Source organism: Eutrigla gurnardus (assembly GCF_963514095.1).
Source record: "Eutrigla gurnardus genome assembly, chromosome: 1".
Lineage (NCBI taxonomy): Eukaryota > Metazoa > Chordata > Actinopteri > Perciformes > Triglidae > Eutrigla > Eutrigla gurnardus.
The window spans coordinates 4985985-5010939 of record NC_139915.1 but is presented as its reverse complement, the minus strand read 5'-3'; the positions used below and the strand labels follow the sequence as shown (position 1 = coordinate 5010939).

At 42.0% G+C, this 24955-nt stretch overlaps 2 protein-coding genes across 4 annotated transcripts; both read left to right on the top strand.

Annotated features, from left to right (window-relative positions):
• Positions 1–474: 474 nt before the first annotated feature.
• On the top strand, positions 475–16957 carry LOC311022280 (immunoglobulin-like domain-containing receptor 2). Of its 3 annotated transcripts, XM_084023414.1 has the most exons (10): positions 475–604; positions 2761–3147; positions 5675–5794; positions 9070–9126; positions 10446–10592; positions 10703–10870; positions 11266–11394; positions 11787–12132; positions 12348–13083; positions 13962–16957. In XM_084023414.1, the coding sequence occupies exons 1-10, from the start codon at positions 487–489 to the stop codon at positions 13995–13997; spliced, it is 2244 nt and encodes a 747-aa protein (XP_083879540.1). In that variant the 5' UTR covers positions 475–486; the 3' UTR covers positions 13998–16957. The 3 variants fall into 3 exon arrangements, with proteins under 3 accessions (XP_083879540.1, XP_083879541.1, XP_083879542.1); XM_084023415.1 differs by lacking the exon at positions 9070–9126; XM_084023416.1 differs by lacking the exon at positions 11266–11394.
• A 1958-nt stretch (positions 16958–18915) lies between these two features.
• LOC311013406 (uncharacterized protein) lies at positions 18916–24843 on the top strand. Its single transcript, XM_084009448.1, has 9 exons — positions 18916–19162; positions 19810–19980; positions 20596–20745; positions 20935–21054; positions 21248–21394; positions 21974–22096; positions 22228–22412; positions 23017–23691; positions 23842–24843. The coding sequence occupies exons 1-9, from the start codon at positions 19117–19119 to the stop codon at positions 23878–23880; spliced, it is 1656 nt and encodes a 551-aa protein (XP_083865574.1). The 5' UTR covers positions 18916–19116; the 3' UTR covers positions 23881–24843.
• Positions 24844–24955: the final 112 nt, after the last annotated feature.

Below are 24955 nucleotides of genomic sequence, written 5' to 3'. Positions count from 1 at the left end.
TAACTCACAGGGAAACACTTGTTGCTCGACCTGAGTGCTCCAAAGTGAAGTTGACCAACAGCTAATATTTATCAATTAAGAACACTTAAATTATTACTAGGATATATAAATAAAACTGAGAGGTAACACATTTCTTCTACCAGTGCAATTCCATTTTTCCTATTTCAAGCATTCTTGTGACCTCTTTTGTGGAGTTTGGTTCAGGGTCAGTTTCCATATTTTTTTTTTTTATTATTATTATTATTAAAAAATGTTCTTTGACATCATTTGTGGCACTAAGCACACCTTAGAATACAGTTAGTTACATGTCGGCCTCTTCTGGCAACACAAATATTCTAATGTATTGCGACAAAAATGCTTCTATTCTGAAAATAGTTCCCGGAAGTTGTGAGTTTTATTCTGACAAGCTTGACGCTGGTCCCACAGCCGCAGCTCGTGCGCCTCGGTCCCGTTACTTGCCAGTTGAGCCTGAAATCTCGTCCAGGGATGAGACGGAAGAGAAAACAAGACGACGTTCATCGGAAAACCGTTATGAAATTCAGCTGTAGGATTTGGAAAATGCCTTTGGCTCCGAAGTGGTGGATGTTTATCGTTTTTCTGACAGGTAAGAGAAGATGAACGTGGGGGGGAAAAGATGGAATCCACTCTTTGTCAAGTGTTGTAACAGGTTGTTTAACTCGGATGTAAGTTTGGAGTAATTAGTTAGCTAGCGTCGCTTTAACTAAGCTAACATGCACTGGTGTGCCAATGATTTAGAATGACGAATTAAGCATTAAAACTTAACTTTTGTCCCATATTAATTGCATTTTATGAGTCGAAGTCGATGAGTTGCTGCGGTAGACTGTTACTCAGTCATGTGTGAGTGATCCGTCCAGAAGCTTTGGGGGGGTTGTGGATTAGGAGGTCTAACTTCTGACAGATTTAGCTCTAACTAGGTCCCTCAGTGAAATTACAGGTTACCACTTTATTTAGTTTGTAAAAAAACAAACACCACAAACACATATTTATGTTTGTATTGTATATTTATTAAAAGTCAGTGTAATGACCAATCAGTGCAAAAAAAAAAAAAACTTTCTGAAAGGTGTTAATCTGTAAAGAAAGTTATTCTCACCACGAGAATGCAGACAAATCAGGATAGCAATTAATTACTTGTATTACACCACTCAGGTCTCATAAACATTCCCAGCAACATTAAATCAGTATAACTGTCCTCCTCCTCCTCCTCCTCTTCCTCCTGCTTTCATTTTCTCCTCTGGAGGTGGCTTCCTCTGAAAACTAATAAAGCCTGGATTGCCCCTTCAGCCTGTGAGCCCAGGAAGACCAAGCTCCTGGCTTTTTTGTTCCAGTTCTTAGAAGTCAGAGATCTCCTAGAGGAATTCATGTTTTAGTCGGCTTGATTCATCTCAGCCTTTACACCACACACCAGCCAAACCTTTACTGTTAGCCTTTAAATACATGCAAGGTGTGAACAATAGTAAGAAGCTGTAAATACTAAAACACCAAATCAACTGGGAGATTCATCATCTATGTGATTTGCTCTAATATCTGACATGAGAACTGTGCATTCACAGTGACATGGATTTTGTATTTGACAGTAAATGATGACCATGCTTTCTTTTGTTCGAACATATAGGTTACCTTTGGGGTTACCCATATAGAGAGGAATGTAGAATTCAGAAATGTTCAGATTTCTGTCTTTTGGTTTTACTGCACCGGCAATTCTGTTATCAATAGGGCTGCTGATCTAGCTTGTTTTTTTTTTTTTTTTATGAAATCGGTGAGTTCTTTGAAACCAGGGCGGGTGTTTAGTAGGGTTCACACTTCATAATAGAAAGAAAACAAAGCAGGCCTGGTCTGGATTAAGTGAAGCTCTCCCACTCTGATCCAACACCCCATCCCTGTTCACTGGTCCAGTTCAGTCTCACCTCCCACTGCTTATCCTGAGAAAAACACACACACACACGAACACACAGCAGCAGCAGCAGCATTCACATGTGGGTGTGTGTTTGTCATCATGTGACCCAGAGTCAACCCAGCTCACAGTCGGATTTCACTGCAGAAGCAAGTGAAACAAGTCAGCCGTGTTTTCTTAAACCCATCTTGCCGAACTGCACAACAGTTAATTCCATTCCAAAGGAAAATAAAAACAAAAATATTTAGAGTCAGTGTTCATCCTAAAGTACTTTACTACTACTACTTTACTGAATCTGAAGTTTACTGATCGGGCGTAAACTTAAACCCTCCACTCAGCGTCTGAATCATTGTGTGTGGGTGTCTGCTGTGGTCGTCTTAAATCCCCTTCATTACACATTCACAGTTATTATTGCGATCTGCTCTCAGATCTGTTGTGTCTTTGTATAATCCAGAGGTTTTCAAAGTCTGACTCTGTGATCCCCCCAACAACTAATTGGCATCATTTAACACATGCCCAATTAGCTTTTTGAAGATCCTGTTTGCAATGTACTTATGACAATCACTGGAGTACTTATATAGTAAGGAACATGTAAAAACTAGATGATTCTCTGGCTACTTTTTCATCTCTTATTCTACAATTTCTCAGATTAATGGACTTTTATTTGTGATGGACATCCAGAATGGTAATAATGTCTGTGCGTTCAGCTCAGTCATGACTGAGAAAGAATACGAATTATGGTACATAATTACTGTAATGATTAAGATATCGCAACTTATTTGTTTTTTAACCCTTCATTCTTTCACAGTTAGCTGATCTTTCTTCATTACCTCCTTATCCTCCCACAGATGTCCTCCCTCCCCGTTGCTCTGGGGTTCATGTATTCGTGAGAGATGAGAAAAGATACTCCGTGCTGTTCCAGTCAGTGGTTCTGCCGTGTCAGTTCAACAGCGTATCCACCCAGACCCCCGTGGTGCAATGGGTTTACAAGTCGTACTGTCGGGACCGCACACGGGATTCCTTCAACTTCCCCGACAGCCTGGGTGGAGGCCAGGGAGGAGGCGGGCTGACGAGTGGAACCAGAGGAGCCGGTGGAGGGTACGAGACAGGGATGACGGCAACCTACCTCGACTGCGCTGACAGCAGCCGGACGGTCCGAACCGTGGCCTCCATCTCAGGCTCCTCAATCACACTGTCAGAGTACTACAAGACCAGAGACATCTCCATAATCAACAGTAAGACTTATGTACTTGCACCTCTGGTTCTGTTTCATGATGCTCACGGTGAAAATGATCTTGAATCTTGTCTTTCCAAACCACACAGCAGCCGTGTAGCCAGGCCAGCAGATTATTTGTACTGTAGTTTCAATTTTAGCTCACCGGCTTTGGATGGAATTTTACATTATTTTTATCTGCTTGCAGTTGTGCTGGGGGATTATTGTTATAATAGCATAAAAACAGCAAAGTAAAGACATAAGATTAAAGTATGTAAATGTAAATGTAGATCAGAACTATGAAAGCCACTCAAAAACATTGTCTAAGTTTTAAAGAAAAGAAAAATATCACTCTCTGGTTCTTTGGCAACATATTGATCCAAACTATTGTTTTGTTTCTTGTGCTGCCAGGCCTGGTACGTTTTATGAAAGCCATAAATAAGAGCATTGGCACCACTTCCCACAGATTCCTGATTAAATGCCTAACACAAAGTCAGAGAGATTCTGCACACATGTAGAGGTGGTTGAGAGGAGGGGGCTTTAATGAAAACCTGTTAGAGCTTTGAGAACAATCGGGTTACGTAACCTAGAATAATAAGGACATACCCACCAGCAACAGTTATTTTCAATTCTACACTTTGGCATGACAAGAAAAGTGTGATGTTGGATGTTAAAGAACGGAGGTTGATTTTTGAGAGAAGAAAAAGAACAAAGCTCACAATCCATCCAGTCAGAAATCACTAATCAGCCCCAAGTGTGAAGCCTGGCATGTGACTTTGTAAAAAGAGAACAAAAGTATAGTAGATTAGCCAAATTAAAATGGAATTTTTCAAGTTTATTTAGCAAATTCTTTTTAATATTTTTAGAAATGTTTAAATATCAGTGCCTCAGATGCAGTATTGGCAGCACTCCATCTGAAGCAGCCTCAGTGTTTTCCTGTGTGTTAGCAGCAGAGAGGGGTGTTCCCCCAAATGGCCATGAGAGTATTGAGTTATAATCGGTTAGTAGACTTTTACTTTTTCTTTTATCAGGATACTGATAAGATATTGATAAAAAAAAAGTTGTTTTTTCAATTGGAACCCCATCTTTCTTGCCAACCCAATCTCACCCCCAACTCGTCAAGTACTGATGTCAATGACATACTACATGTAAAAGAGTATTAGCACTAAAAGTAACTCAAATCAAATCAGCCATACTGATTCAGGTGGTGGTATAACAAATCCTGCATCAGATGCACTGTAAGAATTCATGCTGATGCCATCCCCCCTGTCCTCAGCTCTACATTCCCATAGTGCTTCACCATCATGTTCTCTAAGGGACACTACAGTGCAGCGTGTGCGTGCCTGTGTGTGTGTGTGTGTTGCATGTGTGCTTTTTGAAGAGAGGTAGCCTTGTTTGCAGTCCTCAGATTTATGGAGCTCTGACTCTGGTTGAATAATTGACCTTCTCTTCACCAGCCAGGAACACGGACAAAAGAGATGGCTTTCATGCTGTCCTCTCATTCATCCTGACCTCTCACTCCTTCCCTCTGATCTACTTCAATGTCCCACTTTTACTTTTTATTTTTGTCTACTCTCTAAGACATTCCACACCCCACCTCCACACACTTTGTTTTTTTACTTTTTCTATCCCACTCTACCTCCTGTCTTGTAACAGCGAAGCAATGTTGGACACAAAAAACTTAAAGTATGTTGCCTTTTAGCGACACCTAGTCACCCAGATTCATGTTATCCTATTCAGGGTCACAGGGACGCTAGAGTCTGTCCCAGCATGCACTGGGCTGTGGGTGTTCTGTTAATCAGAGGGCTAACATAGACAAACCAACACGCTGATTTGCACTTATGGTCACAGTAGTGTAGTCTGTTTGTCTCTCCTCCCCCTTCCTTGGCTAACAGGAAAAGGAAGTGAATTATACAAGCCTGTTTCCTGTCCAGGCATTTACATGTCTGACCCCAGTACAATGGAAACAGCAGACCAGTATTGTCTTGTGTGTTGGATTCTTGTGCCCAACTATATTTGAATTGTTTTTGTGGTTTATTCAGTGATATAAAAAGCATTTCATTGGACATTTTGCTTCCATAATTAGAAAATCATGAAAAATGAAATGTACCTTCTTGCACGATTGCTGAGGCTACTCTGGTTTTCTGAGTTTGGCGTGGAAGAAGTTGATTGGCCTACTCGGCTCCCTGACCTCAATCCCATCAAACACCTTTGGGTGGAATCGGAAACGGCGACCTGACCTCAATAGTGCTGTAGTGGCTGAAAGGGAGCAAAAGCCCAGAAGAGGCAAGGCTGTTATAGAAGCTGATTAATGCTTTTGGTTTTGGAGAGAGGTGTTCAACAATCAATCACATACTAGGGTTACCACATATTTAGTGTCTCTGTATGGATACAGTTTGCAGAAATGCAAACATTTTGAATGGCAGGCTAATTAATGTTCACAACTTGTAACTGAAAATGAGAATTGTTTGTACCAAAGATGTTGATTAAATATGCATGCAGGAGGATTTTGTTTCCCATCTTTAACCTCTTCCTTGTTTCTCATGCAGAAGCAGACCTGCGCATCGGAGAGGTCCAGTGGGGAGACAGTGGAGTTTACATCTGTAAAGTGGTTATATCGGATGATTTAGAGGGACAGAACGAAGCCTCCGTGGAGCTGCTGGTTCTGGGTAAGCTGACACTACTTTCACATTTTTTTTCCCCGTGACGCTATTTCATACAGAGCCAATGCAAAGAAGCTCATACATGCACATTTTCAGCGGGTGGCGCGACGCTCAAGCTAATAATTCAAGTGACGCTCTGATGCGAAAGCCTATCAATGGTGAGATTCTCCCCCTGTCATCACTAAATCAGAAATGGAGACAACAAATATTGTCGCCTGTGGTCATCCAGAGCTCTACGATAGAACCTCACATTAGTACAGAGACCGAATGAAACTATGTGTACAGACCAGAGATTGTCTATGGTCCACACAACAAGGTTCCTAACATATTTCATAGTCATATTTATGCATATTTATGTGCGAGTGACACGAATAAACACAACTGATGCGGTCAAACTCGCGCGAGTAACACAAGGTGAACATTTGCTTTGCGTTTGGTGTGAACGTACCTTCTCTGTCTCATCCACATCCATTAAAATTAATTAACAGTGTGTTATTGATTTGTTGATTCTGGTGGTGTCTCATCATCTTGTGTTGTACAATATTAACCTACTTCACGCTGCAGGATCTCTGATCACACCCTTTATATATAATTAGTCATTAGTTCTGTCAAATTTGAATTTACCTTTTAGTTTATTCTCTCTACAAACTTATTTCTTTTTGTTTTGTTTTTTAACAAAGCATTTATGAACTGACCTATTCATCACCGACAGCACAGTACAGGCTCATTATTGAGCGGATTTACGTTGAACAGTGGCGTTTCTTGGCAGTCTCGCCTAATCTGTAACCATAGCAACAGCATTGACCTATACTGTATGTCACAATATGTAATAAGGTTTTTTTTAATTAAAACTAGTTACAGCAGAATAGCTATCTCTTGTTTGAGTCGTTGACATGTTAATTAATACTGTGTGTGCGTGTGTGTGTGTGTGTGTGTGTGTGTGTGTGTGTGTGTGTGCGTGTGTGTATTGTAATATGTGGTATACCTTTACAGTAACGGTTTACTTGTCTGTGTGTTCAGCTACAAATGTTTCCATAACAACGGCTGAGCGGCTATGTGGTGGCTTGGGGCTCTAATTCAATCTGAGGCTGAACTTTTGTTTGGCTGGCACAAAGTACACACACACACACACACACACACACACACACACACACACACACACACACACACACACACACACACAGTAATACACAACTGCTGGACTTTTTTACAGTTTGCAAATACTTGCACACATTCTGTTCAATGTTGGTTACAGCCGTGGTACAATAATATGAAGATGGAAGACACTAAATCTACCACAGCTCCAAATTGTTTTATTTCCTGGTCTCGATGCAGCTAATATGGCATGTGAGGCACTTGTTGAGTTTCCATAACAACAGTTGGGGCCACCGTGACTGGCTCGGGGGTCCTTTGTCTTTTTTGGAAAATGGCTTCACAGCAAAGAAGAGAGGGAAGATTTAATGACGTGGAGGAGGGACAGCAGAGCACAGTGACACAAAAGATGGAGGGTGACACCATGTGAGACACTCCACTGATTCAGCTTCCCTCTGCTCTCCCTTTTCACTTCCGTTTTCCTTTTTGTAGCTCACATGTTATTTGATAATAATACAACCAAAATAACCATATATGGAGAAATAAGCAAACATTGAAAGTAAATATTGGCGTATCACCAGCTAGCGGGCAAATTCACGTGTGAGTGGGAACTTCCCAAGTCAGCCTTGAACTGCTTGGGCATCTGATGGGAGACAGAAGACACAACAACAGATACCACACTCGGAGATGCCTTTAAATATATATACATATAATGCAAATTCAGCACCTAGTTGTTTGAATGAATGTGATGATGCAGCTGCTTCTCAATAAACTTAATAGGTTTTATTCTGTTTTCAAATCCAGCAAAGAACACGTTTAGCCTTCCTGAAAGATAGTACGTGAGGTATGTGATCTCAGCCAGAGTCAGGCCGAGATAGTCCAGCCTGCTCTCTGTTTCTCCAGTCCTTTCTCCTGCTCGGCACCCCTCTAGTCCTCTCTGTGATAATCACACACTCAACAGTAAGACACCAGTATACCTGTTCACATCACACTCAACTTCTGGCCTTTTCACTTTTCACAAAGCTTCTTTATCACATTGACTTGAACACCCAAAACACGACACATTAATGCATATTTTTGTAGCAGCTTGTGACACACTGCCCCCTTATCTACCATGTTAATGTTTCATTCGGACATCTGCTGACCGACCTTGTGTGGAGTCCCTTAAGCCTGTGTTAAAATAAATAAAAATTAAGGGAGAAAGACAAAACACAGACAAGATACCAGGAACAACTGGCCGTGTTGAAGCATTTGCCTTTTCTGAAACGCATATTTAAGTGTAGAAGTCAATGAATCTCACCTCCCACCAAAATGACCAGATGTAAAGCTTTTAGGCATTTTCTAAAATAAATTCACTGTATATATAATAATATAGAAGCCCATGGGTGAATGTAACCGACCACCCCATTAAGGGAGCTTGTGGCATGTAAGGAAAATGTGATTATGATAGGATTTTAACATGCTAAAATTATGATTAACCCAACATTCAACATGGTCCATCAGTCTTTGCCAATACCTTGCTGTCAAAGCCTCATTGGGAGTTGTAGTTGATGGACTACTTTGACATTTTGGGAAATACAGCATGCTTATGCTTATCTCAGGATATTGACAGAAAACGTATATGATGAAAATACCACTGTATTATAATTATAGAAGCTAACGCAAAGGTTGCATGCAACCTCAACTGCAACTTACTCTAATTGATAGGCGAGTTTGATGTGTCAACTTGGAGAGAGCTTATTATCGACATAATGAATGGACTCACAATGGTTTCTCTGCAGTCTGTTTGCTGGCTCTGGACGTGAAGAATGTTCCCACCGGGGATTTTTGCAGCTCTGCATGTAACATTACTCACAGCTCCTGCCTATTTGTCATATTATCTTCATGAGAATGATTCATATTCCAGTCCGTCTTCTTATCAGACGGATTTATCATCTTGGAGGTTATCAGTTGCTCTGATTTGGAGACTTTCTGGAACGAGACAAGAATGTCCTCTGGTGCATGCTGCTGTTGAACTGCCAACTCTTTTATCTGTTTATCTTTCTCCGTATCTCTCTCTCTCTGTTTTGTCTTGCTTCTGTCTTCATGCATGCTGCTGCAACACCTTTCTTTGAACCAATCATTTACATCACCATTCCCTCTCGTCTCCTCTCCTCTCCTGTTGTCACCTCTGCTCTTTCTCTCTCCAGGCTTCTCAGGGGTGCCTGAAGACCTCCTGCCAGACTTTGATTTGAAGATTATGCCAGGTAGGGGCATAATGTATTCTCCCCTCACCTGGTTCCTTCCATTCATACTAACCCTACTTACTGCTCTGACCATGGGTGTAGGAACCATTCGGGTGGCGGTGGTTTTTGCACACAATATAAGAAACTTTGGGTTCTGACATTTGGCACATGAGACTTGATCTGATATAGAGAGGCAAACTATTTTGTTTACAGCATTTTTAATGGTGTCTATGCTAATGACTCTGATACTTTTCAACCGTTTCTCCGCTCACATCAGTAAAACATGCAATGCATGTTTGTGATTCGGCTGTAATGAGGCTTTGACAGAGCTCAGGGTCACTTTTGACCCAACGGTCAGATCCACACCCATCAGATAATGAGCCTCGCTCCCACTATGATGAGCTGTACTGGAAAACAGCTATTATGGTCATTATAGTTATTTATGGCTGTGGTTAGCATGTCATCCCACATCATTTGGACACTACCCAGTAAAAAAAACCACAGTGCTGAAGTTTGTTTTTGTCACATTGAATTCCTGTAATGCTACACATTTAACTATCACATAGTCTGTTGGGGAGTGGTAAATGAATGGATGAATTGTGTTCAGGTACCAAACATGACATGGTATGAGTCACTCTGGCAGAATTGTTACTGCAAGCTTATCTCTGGTGTAAGCATTGCATTAGTGTGTGTGTGTGTGTGTGTGTGTGTGTGTGTGTAAGGGTCATAATGGTTGCAAATTAGATCACATTACAAGCTATTTTGTTGTCACAGCCAAATCTTTAGTAACTTCAAGAGTTGTGCCTTTCCTTCCTGTAGCAAAATGCTGCTGCTTTCCTGTGTGTGTGTGTGTGTGTGTGTGTGTGTGTGTGTGTGTGTGTGTGTGTGTGTGTGTAGAGACAATGTTGTCCTTGGTTTAACATTGTTCAAGATTTCCTTATCTGCCTTCTCCTTCCATTTTCTTTGCTCTGCCTCTATAGACAGATGTGTAGTATCTGCCTCAGCACTCTAACACTCGTTGTGATATATATGTTTTCTTATTGTTATTGTTGTTGTTTTCATTGTGCTTTGTCTCTTTGTATTGAGAGTTTATCACAAAAACAACAACAATGTATTCGGGACCATTGCACTTTCATTATTTTCACAGATTGTCTGTGAGAAAAAATACTATAACGCCAAAGTGGCTCCAATAGGATCCCTACAAAATCTGATAAATAGCCTCAAGTGATCGGACTTGACTCAGAGCACAGTGACACAGTGACGTGATCAAATCAAGCTGTTCCGATGTCAATATATGTCGATACTTATTTAAATGCAAATCGTGATTTGTGTATTTGCAGAGTGGGTTTTTGTGTCGGCCGTGGCGCTGGGCAGTGTCCTCTTCCTGCTGTTGGTTGGGGTTTGTTGGTGTCAGTGTTGTCCTCACTCCTGCTGCTGCTACGTCAGTTGCTGGTGCTGCCCAGACACTTGCTGCTGCCCAAGACACCGTGAGTATAAACACACACACACACAGAGGCACAAAAGTTCACTCTACTGAGTACTGAAACTGTTTGGAAGAAGTGTGTTTATCTGGAAAGTTTGTGTGTTGCTTTTGTAGTGTACGAGGCAGGTAAGGGTATAAAGACGGGCACCTCCAGCCCTCAGACACCTGCCTATCCTCCGTACTTTGTCACTGGTGTCCCAACGATGGTTCCCATCGCTCCCCCATCTCTAGTGGACAAAATGTCTTCTGTCCCCCCTTCGGATGGCAGCATGCTTACAGCAGGTGAGCTCTTACTCTTTATTAGCGAGTGGATCTGTGTTTTTAGATTTATAGATTATATTATAGTATCAGTGTGTTTTTCTATTAGCCTATTAAAATCATCCCCAGAATTTATACTTAATTTAAAATATTGCATTTGTTGGGTGTTGAATACTCTATCTATCTATACATTTAATTTGAAAAAATGCTGCCGTTGTATCAGACTACTGCATCCAGAAATGTTTTATGAGGAATTAAATTACTTCTTTCAGTTTCAGTTTTATTTTTTCTACATGTGTATGTTGTTGCAATAGAATAGAAATATAATGAAATAGTGAAAACGCACCAGTATGGTCCTCAAACCACAATGAACAAACACAGAAGTCATTCATGCTGATGGGTCAAGTGTATATCTGCAGTGCCAATGCATGCTGTAGGGATTCCCTACCGCGTGCCTACACCTCAGGAACAGGACTCTCTCAGGGTGCTACAGTATGTAGAGAAACAACTGGCTCACTTCAACCCTGCCAGGTCCATCAGCCATCAGTGTAAGCTTCAGAAACGCATCCTGTGGATTTACTCTCTAAAACTGTTGTCCACATCCTCTATAGCATGTTGATGCACTCATTAGTAAATGCATGGTCTCTTTTTGGCTTTTTCTTCCCTTGGCTTGGCTTGGCATGCATCTCTGCACAAACATTTTGTGAATGAAATGTCCTCTTCTTCAAATGTGCATGCAGGACAGGTGTGCATGCTTAATTCTGTCTCCAACACTGTATCATCACTTGCAGGCTGCGACTCAGATTTTTTGTTCTTCTACAATCTCTTTGTTTATATTTTTCCTATTAAATTCTGTGCTCCTTCAAAGAGGCCTTTTCAAATATATAATTTATTTGTCTGTTCAGTCGTTCTTCATTTGACCATTCCTTCATCTGTCCAGCCTGTAGCCAGTCCGAGCTGAGCTCCCTCCATGACGGAGAAAGCGGCTTTCGCCAGACATACCGAAACGTCCAGAAGAAAGCTCTGCCTGCCATCCCCGACCACGACCCTCAGTCTGAGCCCCAACGCCACTGTGACAAGCGCAGCCCAGAGCCGCAGCGTTACCGTGACAATCCCCCTTCACCCCAACGATATCGAGATGACCCGGACTCGGAGCCCCGCCGCTGCCAGGACGAGACTCTTCCTCCTCGGCGATACAGCGATGACCCTCCGTCCTCCTCACAGTTTCGCAGGCCCGGCCGAAATCAACGCAAACAGAATCACAGTGAAGAGGACAACCACAACAGGTACAGATAATCTGTGTAATCTGTATACACTATGAGGTTCAGCTTACTGGGGAAATCCAACTATCAGCCTTTTACTTAAGCACAGCTTTGAAATGCTAACAGATATTGTATATTTTCATATAATTATACACAATTCTCACAAAGTCAACATCCTTTTCACTTGTTACCTCCCTCTCCCTGTCGGTCCTCACTTGGCCACGGGTTGGGTTTCACAGGTGGAACCCTCGTTCAGAACATCTGCAGAGAAAGACGTACCGTACTGCGGGACGAACGGGCTCACTGGATGAGCTGGAGGAGTATGCCGTTTCTTACAAGCAGAGGGGAGGCAGAGGGGAAGTGAAAAGGGAAGAGGAAATGGGAGACTATGAGATGGAGCTTCTGGATTACAGTCGCTATCCTTCCAACCGTAATGGGCCACCTCAGCATTATTACAATGATGAAAATGAGCTTGGAGACAACAGTGAGCGTGAAGATCACCCCAGACGAAACAAGAATAACGGACATGACATAAGCCCACTTCAGTCACCCAGAAAGAGAAGGGGCACTTGGGACAGCGAGCACCCTGCCCCACCTCCTCCCAGAGTCAGCCCACCGTCAACTTCTTCTCAAGAGAAGGACTACGATGGCACATTCCTGAACAGCCTGCTGGAGCGTAAGGCTAAGTTGCGAGGGATCAGCCAGGGGAGGAATGGGGCCCGGGTTGAGGAGGATTCAGACACACCCTCAAAGGGCAGCTCAAAAAAGAGCAGCGGGGAATCCGGTCGGCACTGCAGCCGCTCGCCCAGTAACAGGCCCGAGGCAGATTCACTACCTCCTTACTCAGACACAGAGCGAAGCAGAACTGACAGGTCGTCTCCGAGGCCACTTCCTGGAAACACTCGCTCCTCTCAACCTCCTGCCCATTCCCTGCCCGGTCGCAGAGAGGAGTCCAGAGACAAGGCCCGTAAAGTGGTGAGTAACATCCAGGCCTTTGAATCATTTGTGCGCTGGTAATGCTGAATTGCAGCTCAACAACAATGACTAGAGCTCATGTAGTGCAAGTTTTTTGAAAACTAGTTATTGGTGTGTAATTGATTAAAATGTTAACACTAGGCTAACAGCAAAGGGTTTAACACTTAGTGTCGTTTCCTTGTTTTTAAGGGAGTCTGCTAGGACATTTCCAAAGAAGGAGCTTATGGGGAACTCAGGCACTAAACCTGTTTTTTGTCCAAATTAAACTAGGATAAATTTAGTTCCTGTACAATAATTCCAGGTGGCCAAAAGCCCTGGACTCAGGTGTAGAACTTTCTAATGGATAAGGAACAAAAAGAAAAGATGTACCTGTAAAAATGTGATGTCTTTATTTCGTCTTTGCCACACGGGGGCCCGGATCTGAGGTTAAGAAACTGTGATTTGCAGTACAGAAACGTTTTTTTCGGCCGACAATAAGTGTTGTTGTTGTACCTTTTGACAGGTCAGGTTCACACGCTACTACAGTGAAAACTAGGTAGAACCCACCGTTCTGTATCTTACTACTTCCCATAACAATCATAACTGGTTGTCTCCTCCCTGACAAATCTGGGTCAAAAAGGTATTCAACTTCAAAGACTCTCCGTATCTGGACTCTGGAAATTAATTCACCAGAACCATGTTTCATTTGTTTCAATCAAATCTTCAAATAATTTGAAAAACAGTTGAAATGCAGTTTGTCCCAGGTACGCCATAATAACACGGTTTGGCTAATGTCTAATACCTCTTTTCACTTTTGTTCTATTGAAAATAAAGTGTTCATATTGTCGTGTAAACACTGCTGTTGTGTTGATCTCTTGCAATTTTTTCTTCCTCACCAGAGCACTCTTCTCAGCCGGGACTCCCTCATTGTCTGATGGACTAAAAGCCACACAGACTGAGTACTTAAACTTCACAGGAGGCACATGTCCACTGATGAAAGATGATAGAAATGACTTGCAAAAGTATGCAAGTGGTCAGGAAGAAAAGCTGAATCAGCACTGATGAATGACGCACATTTACTATTGAGACTGTCACTGGGGTTTCTGCCTGTGACGTCGCTGAATGATGAAGTCATCACTGTTCAGCTTCTGTCACCTCATATATATCGCAGCTGGACTAACACTGAAGTAATGTGGGCTACGAACTAGACTCTCATTCCCAGCAGGACACTGTTCGTCTCCTCTTGTCCCTTGAGAAAGGCCTTGCTTTACACTTCCAGCACAATGAGCGCATTCATTTCAGCTTGATGAGATAGCTGCTTTAAAATAAGCACAGTTGTAGAAAAAGGAGGTGTGTGACAACAGCATTACTGTCAAAGACGTCCAAGCTTCAGCTGCATGACAAGGCATTCTCTGTGTCATTCAGTAACATATTCAGGGACTAAAGTACTTAATGCAGACAGATTTTAATGTTAACTAAAACTGGTAGTAGTAACTAACATTAGCAAAAGTTGATATGATGATTGGAGTGGAGTGTTGGAGTTTCCCTATTGGCTGTTGCTCAATTATTGACCAAAAAACAGCTTAACCATGGCATCCGATATGCTACTTCAGTACACTTTAAGAACAAATATTTCTGAGACCAACATGGAATATTGCAACGAACATTTAATAGCACTCACCATCCTGGGCCATATGCTAGGTTTAACCTCGTTTTGTTATATTGACAATGTCTCAATAATGTGAAAGCTGGCGAAGTTCCTGTTAGCGTCTTTCAGCTCATTGTTTTGTCTTTACGGTTGGTAACTTTATGGTATTGTTAAATTTCACTGCCCTCATCAAACGTGTTTCCATCAGCAGCTGTTTTTAGTTTTTATATTTAAGAAGCACTTAAAAACCCAACGTCCTACCTGCATAGCAGCAAAACAGAGTGCAGGTTCCAATCTCCATTGTGGAAGTGTCTGCTAGCAGTTGTGGGTAGAAGGTCATCAGTGCCTGTTTTGGCAGTTACTTAAGAACCCCCTGGATGAGGCTATCACGCTGAAGAATTAGTGCTTTGGCGGTTGGCTGGCTCTGGGGTCTAGGGAAACAGGTACTGGTTAGTCACCAGGGCTGCAGCTGTGGTGGTTGGCAAAGTAAAAACCTGGCTGTAGGCAACTATGGAGAAGGACTTTCGGTTGACCTTAAAGAAATTCGCTCAAACCCTAAAGATCACTCAGACTGTCTCAGGCTGTGTTCAGCAGGGGAGGAGAACTGTAGATCAGGACTGGGGATATTGTCTGTGGAAGGAGCACTGTGAGGAACTCCTGAACCTGACCAACAAGTCCTGGGGGAGGCAGAGTTTGAAGACTCGGTGGGAAACCCATTCATATCTCCGGCACAGGTCGCTGAGGTAGTCAAAAAGCTTCACGGTGGCAAGGCGCCAGGCATGGATGAGATACGCCCTGAGATGCTAAAGGCTCTGGACATTGTTGGGCTGTCTTGGTTGACACACCTCTTCAGTGGAGAGGTCCTGGGAGTTTGCCCAAACAGTCTAGATGATTGAGGACTTCAAGAAGGCTTACGACCGTGTCCCTTGGGGAGTCCTGTGTTGTTACTGCAGGAATATGGGATACCAGGGTTATTGCTACGAAGCCATCTGGTCCTTGGACTGAACTATTAAGGTTGGGAGTGAGGAGGTTCAAGTATTTCAGAGTCTTGTTCATGAGTGAGGGTAGAACGGACAGGCGATTCTGGCGTCAGCAGTGATGTGGGTATTGTTGTGGTAAGGAGGGAGCTGGAAGCCGGGAGGCTTACCAGTTCTTCTACGTTCCCACTCTCGTATTTACATGAGCCTTGGGTAGTGACCGGAAGAAGGGGATCCACGATACGAGAGGCTGAAATGAGCATCTTTCAGCGGGCAGTTTGGTAGTTGAGATAGGGTGAGCAGCCATTGAGGCAGATTGGGCATCTGCTCCAGGATGCATTCCTTTAGAGGTTTTCCAGGCACGTCCAACTGATAAGAGCCCCCCTGGGATGACCCAGAGCATGCTGGAGAGACTATATAGAGGTCCCCCAGGAAGCTGGAAAGGGTTGTGGATGGATGGGTGAGTGATGATTAAGTTACTTCTAAGTGGTTCCTTATTCATGAAGCCGTAACATTGGTTTATCTCCTTCCTGCATGTCTGTTCATCTTCTATTAAAACATGTTAGTTTGCACAAAGTAACCTGCACAAATGTTATATATTTCTGTGTACCTTTTTATGGGATTGAACATGCCATTAACAAGATTTTCATATGAAGACATTTTTTTTATGTAAACTGGACCTATTTATGTGTGGTGCGATACAATAAATGTAATTTGTAAATGATTGTTTGTTTAATCTTTTGGAGTGTGACTGTGTACTAAAGATGAAGTGCCTTTGATTTGATAACTGTAATTCAGCCTTTTCTTATCAGTGCTGAGTCAACAGCTAAACCAACACCTTCCTACGTTATCAACAGTCACACACACACATATATACAAAACATGCATGAGCAGACTGATCTCTACTTATTTAGTTCTAACTTTACACCAAACAGTAATTCATTATTCCAGCCTTCATGTTGGTTTTCTTGAGGAAGTTTGTCTTCCATCGTGTTTTCTGCTGGTACTGACAGCTGTGGTTTGTGTGTGTGTGTGTGTGTGTGTGTGTGTGTGTGTGTGTGTGTGTGTGTGTGTGCGTGTGTGTGTGCGTGTGTGTGTGTGTGTGTGTGTGTGTGTGTGTGTGTGTGTGTCTGAGAGAGAGAGAGAGAGAGAGAGAGAGAGAGATGACTCTTTACTTTTCTGTTAAGGACACAATGTGTGCCTTTGTTCATTGTTGTTGTTATCACAGACTGCCTGTCTTTTTGTCATCCAAATAAATAATTTTTTGCAACACTTTCTCCCATTAACGCTTTGTTCATCATTTATTGGTGTAACACAAACATAAAAATCCAAAATGTTTATCACATAATCGTCTCAGCAAATGAGCTGAGTAGAAACCAAATCAAGGTTTTATTCCAGTTTATTGTCTTTGTTTTAGGATGTTTTCAACTGCTTATTAAGTTGGAGATATGATTGTACAGGCAGTGCATACTGTTTCTGGTGTACAGTGGCTGCACTTCACTTGAGTATGTACTGTTTTCTGCTGCTTTGTACTTCTTTGAATTATAGTCACTAGTTTGATAAATAATTATCATAACACATTGTTTTAAATGTAATCACTTAATAGTATATACATTAGTTAAAATTGCCTCCACCTCCACAAACAGTAGTTAAATATTGCTTATGAATTTAAACTTTAGTAGAAACAATCCAGTATTTTTCCACATAATGAGCATTAATATAACTTTTGATACACTACATTTAAGTAGTTTCTCAATGATCATTGACTTTCCTTGAGCTAAGATAATCAGTCCAATGGGGTTTAATAATTAAAATTGTTTATTTTAGTTTTATAAAGACATTTTTTAGATCCAAATGGAAAAAAAGTGTGTTTTTTAGTGGACAGAAAAATATACGTTTCAAGCTTACACTTGAATACAGGATTTGCATTTAATTGATTACTTGAAAAAAATGCTTTAAATATAGCTTCTCTATTTCAAGAAAATAATTGAGTGCTTGTTTAACTGCAACAGGGACCATGAGATAGTAAAACTGCTGTATAACGTTCACAGAAAAGGACTAAAACGTCTTGTCCTGTCTGTGGTGAAGAGATGCTTGTTATTTTCGCGTGTAGACTGTGTATTTGTGATGGGAGGGGTCGGTTAGGATGGTGACCACTCACAGCTCAGGAGCATGTCAGGAATGTTATTGAGCAATTTCCTCCTGGGCTTCACAGAGGCATCAGCGGGGAAATATGACATCACCACACACCATAGAGTAACACTACTATCAGACACAATGTTTACATCTGGAAAGTATACGAGTAGAAAAATGAAGTAGCAGAAAATGCAAACACTCAAGTACAATGACCTCAAAATTACAAAATTTCTACAACATAGAAACATGTAGTTTTATTGAATGTAATTCAACTGTGTTTATTAAAATCAACTTTTCCAGAAGTGATGTGTTGATATTTTTATTGTTTTAATTTTATGTTCTTTCATTAAACCTGTAGTTTACACGCAGCAGAAGAACAGCACTCGAGGGAGAATGAGCAGGAAACTTTGCAGGAGTTTCTAGGATTTTTTTTTTAAAAAAGCTCTGAAGTGCTGCAGGTGCAGAGTGGGTGTTCTTCAGGGGAAACAATCTGACAATTTGAAGGACTTCAGCACGAACACTTCAGCACAACACACAAATGGAGGACACATTTCAATGTCTTTCATTCAGGATTTAAACAGCTTGCTTTTATACTTTATATATATAGTTTATTGCTTTTAACTGTAGAGAATTCAAGAGATAACAGAACAGAAAACACAGTAAAATGAATCTCCAGCTCAGATAAAATCACGTTTAGGCTGACACCTAGTGGTTGTATATCAGAGATACAATAGAGACAATTTACACAGTTGTGTCTAATACTTGGAGCAATATAAAGAAGTTTTCCCCATGCCATAGTATGAATAATAATCAGTTTAGGTTTAATTTATTGTGGTTTTTATAATCACAATTAAATACATTTTGTTTTTGGTTCATAAGTTTCTCCTTATGTTACTTTAAATCCTAATATTGTGATGATTGTTCATTATACGGAAAATATGACTATAAATAACGTTAGTTAAGAAAAGGAATAACATGTTTATGTTTAGGTTTATTTTTTTGGGCTGGGAGGGGGGGGGGGGGGGGGTTCCCGTGCACGTGATGACGTCAGAGGTTCGGATGAACTCACCTGTTTCGGGGTGTGGCCAGAGATGACTGCAGGCGCAAACACACTGTTTAGGACGATACAATGAACAGTTGCGCTTCACTTTTTGGTTAGGCGCGTTGTTTGTTTGTTTTCTGTCTCTTTTTCTCCTTTTTTTTTTTAATTGTGTCCTTCGAGGAGTTTTTTTCCCCCAATAAGTGAGTTGGTTTATTGGGAGCCGGAGGAGGGTTTGTCTCTTGTTGGTCATCATGCGGAGATTAGCTGCCGCGATCTTCCTGCTGGCGCTTCTAGAAGGTAATTTCCATTTCTTTACATGTTGGCTTCGTGCTGTTCTAGAACAAGGTCGACTTGTCTTGTCTTTTGAATTGAAAGTTTGAAGAAGAAAAAAAGTGGAGTGAAACCGGTATCGGTCACATGACAGTTTCTGTTCATTTGACTTGAAATAAAGTTGATTTAGCCTGTATGCTATGTAGTTAATGACGCTTACAAAGCTCTTTTTGCACAGACCTTGTTGAAGAATATTTTAAGAATTTTTTTAAATTATCATCCTAATAAAGTCCCATATTGTTGTTTTTGTCATTATTTGGAGGACTTTACTCACATCCATGTTTTTAAACCTTAACCTATGATTTATTGTATAGTCTTCCAGTTATTTTAAAGAGTCACGGCTGCCTCCACATTCACACACAGATGAACTCATCAGGTTTCAGCTTCTGAATGTTTGGCTGGTAGTTTCACAGTAAGCCATTTCCTGTGCCTTTTGTCTGTGTCACCTGTTTTTCTGGTTCTGCCACTATGAAACGAGCTGCTATGCTGCTCACACACATTGTTTCCGCCTGACCACCATTTTCCTCCTAAAGTGAGATGGCTTCATTCCTTATTACACGAAAAACACCAGCGACTGTATGTGTAACCCGCCTGTTTGCCGTCTCTCCCAACAGTGTCGGTGTGCGTTCAGGTGGTTATTCCTCAGCAGGAGCGCAGCACCACTCTGTTTGCCTCGGTGACCCTCCTGTGTGACTACTCCACCTTTGCCAACCTCCAAGATGTTCTGGTCACCTGGAGGTTCAAGTCCTTCTGCAAGGACCCCGTCCTGGAGTACTACTCCACAGGTAACAGGTCAAATCCCAGAGAAGCTGGGAGGACTCTTCTCTGAACTTTCCTGCTGACGTAGTGGTCTCTGAATATTCATCAATGCCAGAATAAAAATCTTCCCTACATGTGGTCAACCTAATTTAGATGATGTAGTTCAGTTACTAAGGATGAAGGTGGTGCATTAGCTGTGGACTCCAACTATACAGCAATAAACACCTTGTCCTACGTGGAACCTCTCACTGCCCTGCACATCTGGAACACATTATTTATTGACAAAACATTTCTTTACTTTATATTCGGGGAAGCTCCTGATCACATTTGCACAGTCTGATTTTCTGGCCACTGAGCAGCTCCACTGAAGCGGCTGGGCTTAAGTGCCTTGCTCAAGGGCACCTTGGTGGTGGTAATGAGCATGCTCGCATTTGCTAAACAGGAGTGTAGCTGAGGCTGATGGGAATGTCCTTAGTTTTGCAGGTATTTGGTCATAAACCACAGTAGTTGCCTAGTTGTTGGGATGTTTCAATCTGAACCAAAGTGATGCATTGACCACGCATACAGGTTGATGTGGATACCAGCCATGGAAAAGATTGCCATCCCTTGTGTTGATGGACACTTTACCTCTGGTTTTGCAGCGTACCAGTCTGCACTACAGTTGGGACAGGACCCGTCGAACGACTGTCCAGACCGCCAGCGAACGGTGCGCACAGTAATCCAGAAGAGGGGAGGCAATGAGCCGACGCTGGGAGTAGACTACCGCGAACGCAGGATCACCATGCGAAATAGTGAGTCAATTTATTCCCTAATGGCGTCGAATCAACCCAGCCTTGACAAGAATAAGATGATACTATGTTGAGACTAAATGTGGTCGTAGGAACCACTGGACTCAAACACTTTATCATCTGCAGTGTATGTTATTTACTTCACCTTTATTATGTCTGTTCATACTTAATTGTGTGTGTGTGTTTGTGTAGAGGCAGACCTGGTGATCCATGAGGTGATGTGGTGGGACAACGGGGTGTACTACTGCTCCGTCGCTGCTGCTGGAGACACCTCTGGAGACTCTGACAAAGAAGTCAAACTCATTGTTTACCGTAAGAAACAAAAAGAGAAAGGAAAACATACACTCACTGATTTTAATTTTGCCTCAACTTGTCCTGTTGATTTGTTTAAACCTAAATTTGGGTGACATTACAGGTGCATAATCTAGAACACAGAAATGCATATTAACAAGATGTCTGTCTTTGGGCACTCCATAATAAGTGTGTGTCTTCCTCTCCCCTTTAGACTGGTTAACAGTGTTGTTGATCGTCATTGGAGCCCTCCTTCTCATCCTCCTCTTCGGTATCTGCTGCTGCCAGTGCTGCCCTCAGAGATGCTGCTGCTATGTTCGCTGTCCCTGCTGCCCACAGCAATGCTGCTGTCCGGAAAAAGGTAGAGCCTAGCAGAATTTAGGTCTCCTCGTCGATACCTTAAGGATGCTCCCACGTCCAAAACATGCTGAAAAGCATTCAATTTGGAAATATGAGTAAAAATATCTGAGAGATATAAGTAAAATCATGGAAAAATATCTGAAAAATATTTGTAAAATATCTGAAAAATATTTGTAAAATATCTGAAAAATATCTGAAAAATATTTGTAAAATAGCTGTTGGAAAAATGTATTAGTAAGATATTATAAAATGTCTTAAGATTTAAAAAAAAAAAAAAAAAAAAAAGTAAAATGTTCAAGTATGCATCGTGCTATATGTCCCCCATCAAACACATTGAATCATGTTAGCAAAGGATAGGATTGATGGACTGGAGTATAGACCGGAGAAATGAAAACGGTGAGAGTAGAGTACATATGGACATGTGAGCGTTTTGAGACAGCCTTGAAGAAGATTCGGGACAAATGATTGTTCACATTTGTTCTGCATAAAATGTGCAAAACATGTCAGAAAAACCAGCCTGTGTACTTAGCAGAGACCCTTCCCGTGTTGTTGAATATTAATGTGCTGTGTTCACTTCCAGCTGTGATGCAGCACCGTATGATGAAGGACGCCCAGAGGGCCATGGCTCCCTGGATGGGTGGACAGCCACTGTATGGACCAATGAGCCACGCCTCCTCCCAGATGAACCCGCTGCTCTACTCGGGTACACACATCATGTTACACAGCACTTAATGAGCACACTGTGGTTTAATGCCTTTAGACTGTAAGCCGGTATTCATCCACTGATGTCTCCAGATAAATAACTATATCTTCTACATGTTTCCGTCCCTCCAGGATCTGCTTCAGGCAAGAGCATCCCGATGAAGCCCATGCCCCTCCCTCCTCCTCATTCTTCAGCTTATAGCATGCCTGCTCCCAGTAGCCATGGCAACCACACCCCTGCCAACACCAATCAAATGCTGGATTACCTGGAGAGCCAGGTGAGGGGGATGGACATGGCGAGTCCTCTACTTCTACAGGTATGTAACCGCCCATGTTCCCAAATCTGTCTATGTAAACGAGAGCATCTGATTAGTTTGTCACCTTGTCATTCCCAGTGAACATATATCAGCATACTGATACCAATATACTGTACTTTCTTCCAACAAATGTACTTATTGTAAGTCACTTTGGATAAAAGCGTCTGCTAAATGCCCTAAATGTAAATGTTTGAATGTAAAAACAATTGATTCTATCATTCCTATTTACTTTCTTATAGTATTGTAGTGTCTTTTTGGATGTCAGTGATACAAATTGTATATTCAGAGATTTTGAAGAGAATCTTATACACACACACACACACACACACACACACACACACACACACACACACAACCCTTTGTCAAAGCTTAGTTTTTGCAAAAAGCACCCATCAGTGCTGAGGGTGCATTTCTAAGGTATTAAATGTGTGAATGTCGGAACTAGTTTGTAAGTCATAATACATATTAAATCAACAGTGTTCATAGTTGTTCCTTGAATGGGCTCCTTTACAACACATGTGAACATGTGACATGTTATGTGAATATGACTAAAATGTTAGTGATGATTTTCATGTGTATTTTCTTCTGTCTCTCTCTTTCCCAGCCTCCTCCTCCCCAGCACATGCAGCCCATGCAGCCAATGCAGCACATGCAGCCAATGCAGCCCATGCAGCACATGCCGCACATGCAGCCAATGCAGCACATGCCTGCCTCCATCCCATTTTCCCCCGGCCCCCCTAGCATGATCTCTGCCCTTGATGATGGCCTAACTGAGCGCCGCGTCATCACACTTCCACCGATAAGAGAGCAACCGGTCAGAATCCCGCCCCCTGCACCCAAGAGTCGCCCCCCGAGCTCCAGCGAGAGCAGCCGCAGCGGCTTCGGCCGTCGTGAAGAACGAGGCGCTCCAGGCAGGCGTTACCCCTCGCCCACCCGGTCTAGAGGACTTCCCAGGAGCTACAGCGAGGAGTCACTGGACGGGCGGCGTCACAACGGGCAAAGGGGAGGCATGGACCGCCCACGCTCCCGTTCCCGGGATGACCTGTTTGACAACAGGTCCAGGGTAAACTACTCTCCCCCAGCATCACGGCACTCCAGGGGAGGGTCCTGGAGCTCGGATGATGAAGGCAGCAGCAGGAGAGGAGGAGGGAGGAGGGGAGGAGGAGGAGGAGGAGGAGGAGGAGGAGGAGGAGGAGGTGGCTGGGCTGACCATCCTCCCAGCTACTCGGAGTACGAACCTGGACAGAAACCAGGAGCACGGAAGAATGAACGCTACTCTGTAAGACGCACAATGCTTTAGTTGATAGACACACACATCAACGCACTTATGTCAAGACAAAAGCAATATCAACCACACTCACTATGAATAAATGCCTGAGTGATGCCGATGGTGTGTGACGTGAATCTAAAGTTAGTGTGTCTCTCTCAGGGCAAGAGTTCTCGCAGTGGCACCAGCGTCGTCATCTGAACCCTCCGGCTGTGAAACGGCCTGCCCATCTTTGTTTGAGAGAACATACACACCTCACTAGAACCGGGAGCCTTGTTGTCTGCTTACTGGTCAACTTTTAAACATTATTTTTATATATTAAAATGAACCATGAAGTCTTTTTTATCAACCTTTTTTGATACGTACAAATCTGGCAGAAGGATTCATAAAATGTGAGATTGAATGGGATCATGAGTCTGCAGGTGGTTCGGCAAATATCAACGAAGGAAACCTATTCGCTGTTCTATAAATGGTTTGCTGTTTTTAGATGTTGACATTTGAAAACCATGCAAGTCTTTATACTAAACAGATTTTTTTGGGATATCATCATCTGCTGGTTCATCGATGTGAAAACTTCTGAAGGGAATTGCACTAAAAGCCTCATGTAAGATTATCCTTATTTGTGCCTTTTTAATTGATCTTTCCTCTCTTAAAACTAGTGATTTGGCACAAACACAGTTAATTCTTATATTTGCCATAAAACATTAATTGTGGAAGAAATGATGCTCAGGCCCAGTGAAGTAATGCCAATTGTTCCATTAGAACTATTTAAACCCACATTTCTATGAATAGACTTGTGACTGCTGGAATAAGTTTTTTTGCTTTTTATCATTTTGTAAATAGTTATTTTTCATGTCTCCTGGATGTCTTGAAGTGACTTTTGTGTATTGTTTTACTAATGTTGAAGGTAGGGTTTTTTAAAAAACACTGCATGTAAATGAATATTTTACATGGTGTTGAAATGAAGTAATGTGAACAATGTTACAGGCTCCAAAATGTGTTTTTGCTTTTTAAATTATGGTGATCTCGGCACAACAGGAAAATGTAATAATGTTTTGTACAGTTCTGGAAATGTACCTAGATTCTCTTTCCTCCTTTTTGTGTGTATCATGGTATATTTCACATAAAAATGATTCACATGTGGAATTAAAGCCGAGCTGAATTGAAAAATGCTTCTTTTTGTCTTTTATCGATCCCTTTTTTGATCACATACCCAGCAATATTTATCAAACAATATATGCTGAAATACTCACAAAAAATAATTTATATTATGTTT

Excerpts from the sequence above, each read along its gene's own strand:
- LOC311022280 (XM_084023414.1), top strand. The coding sequence starts at position 487 with ATGAGACGGAAGAGAAAACAAGACGACGTTCATCGGAAAACCGTTATG. Across the intron at positions 3,148-5,674 it reads AGACATCTCCATAATCAACA|AAGCAGACCTGCGCATCGGA; the intron begins GTAAGACTTATG and ends TTTCTCATGCAG. Across the intron at positions 11,395-11,786 it reads CAGGTCCATCAGCCATCAGT|CCTGTAGCCAGTCCGAGCTG; the intron begins GTAAGCTTCAGA and ends TCATCTGTCCAG.
- LOC311013406 (XM_084009448.1), top strand. The coding sequence starts at position 19,117 with ATGCGGAGATTAGCTGCCGCGATCTTCCTGCTGGCGCTTCTAGAAG. Across the intron at positions 19,981-20,595 it reads CCTGGAGTACTACTCCACAG|CGTACCAGTCTGCACTACAG; the intron begins GTAACAGGTCAA and ends CTGGTTTTGCAG. Across the intron at positions 23,692-23,841 it reads GGAAGAATGAACGCTACTCT|GGCAAGAGTTCTCGCAGTGG; the intron begins GTAAGACGCACA and ends TGTCTCTCTCAG.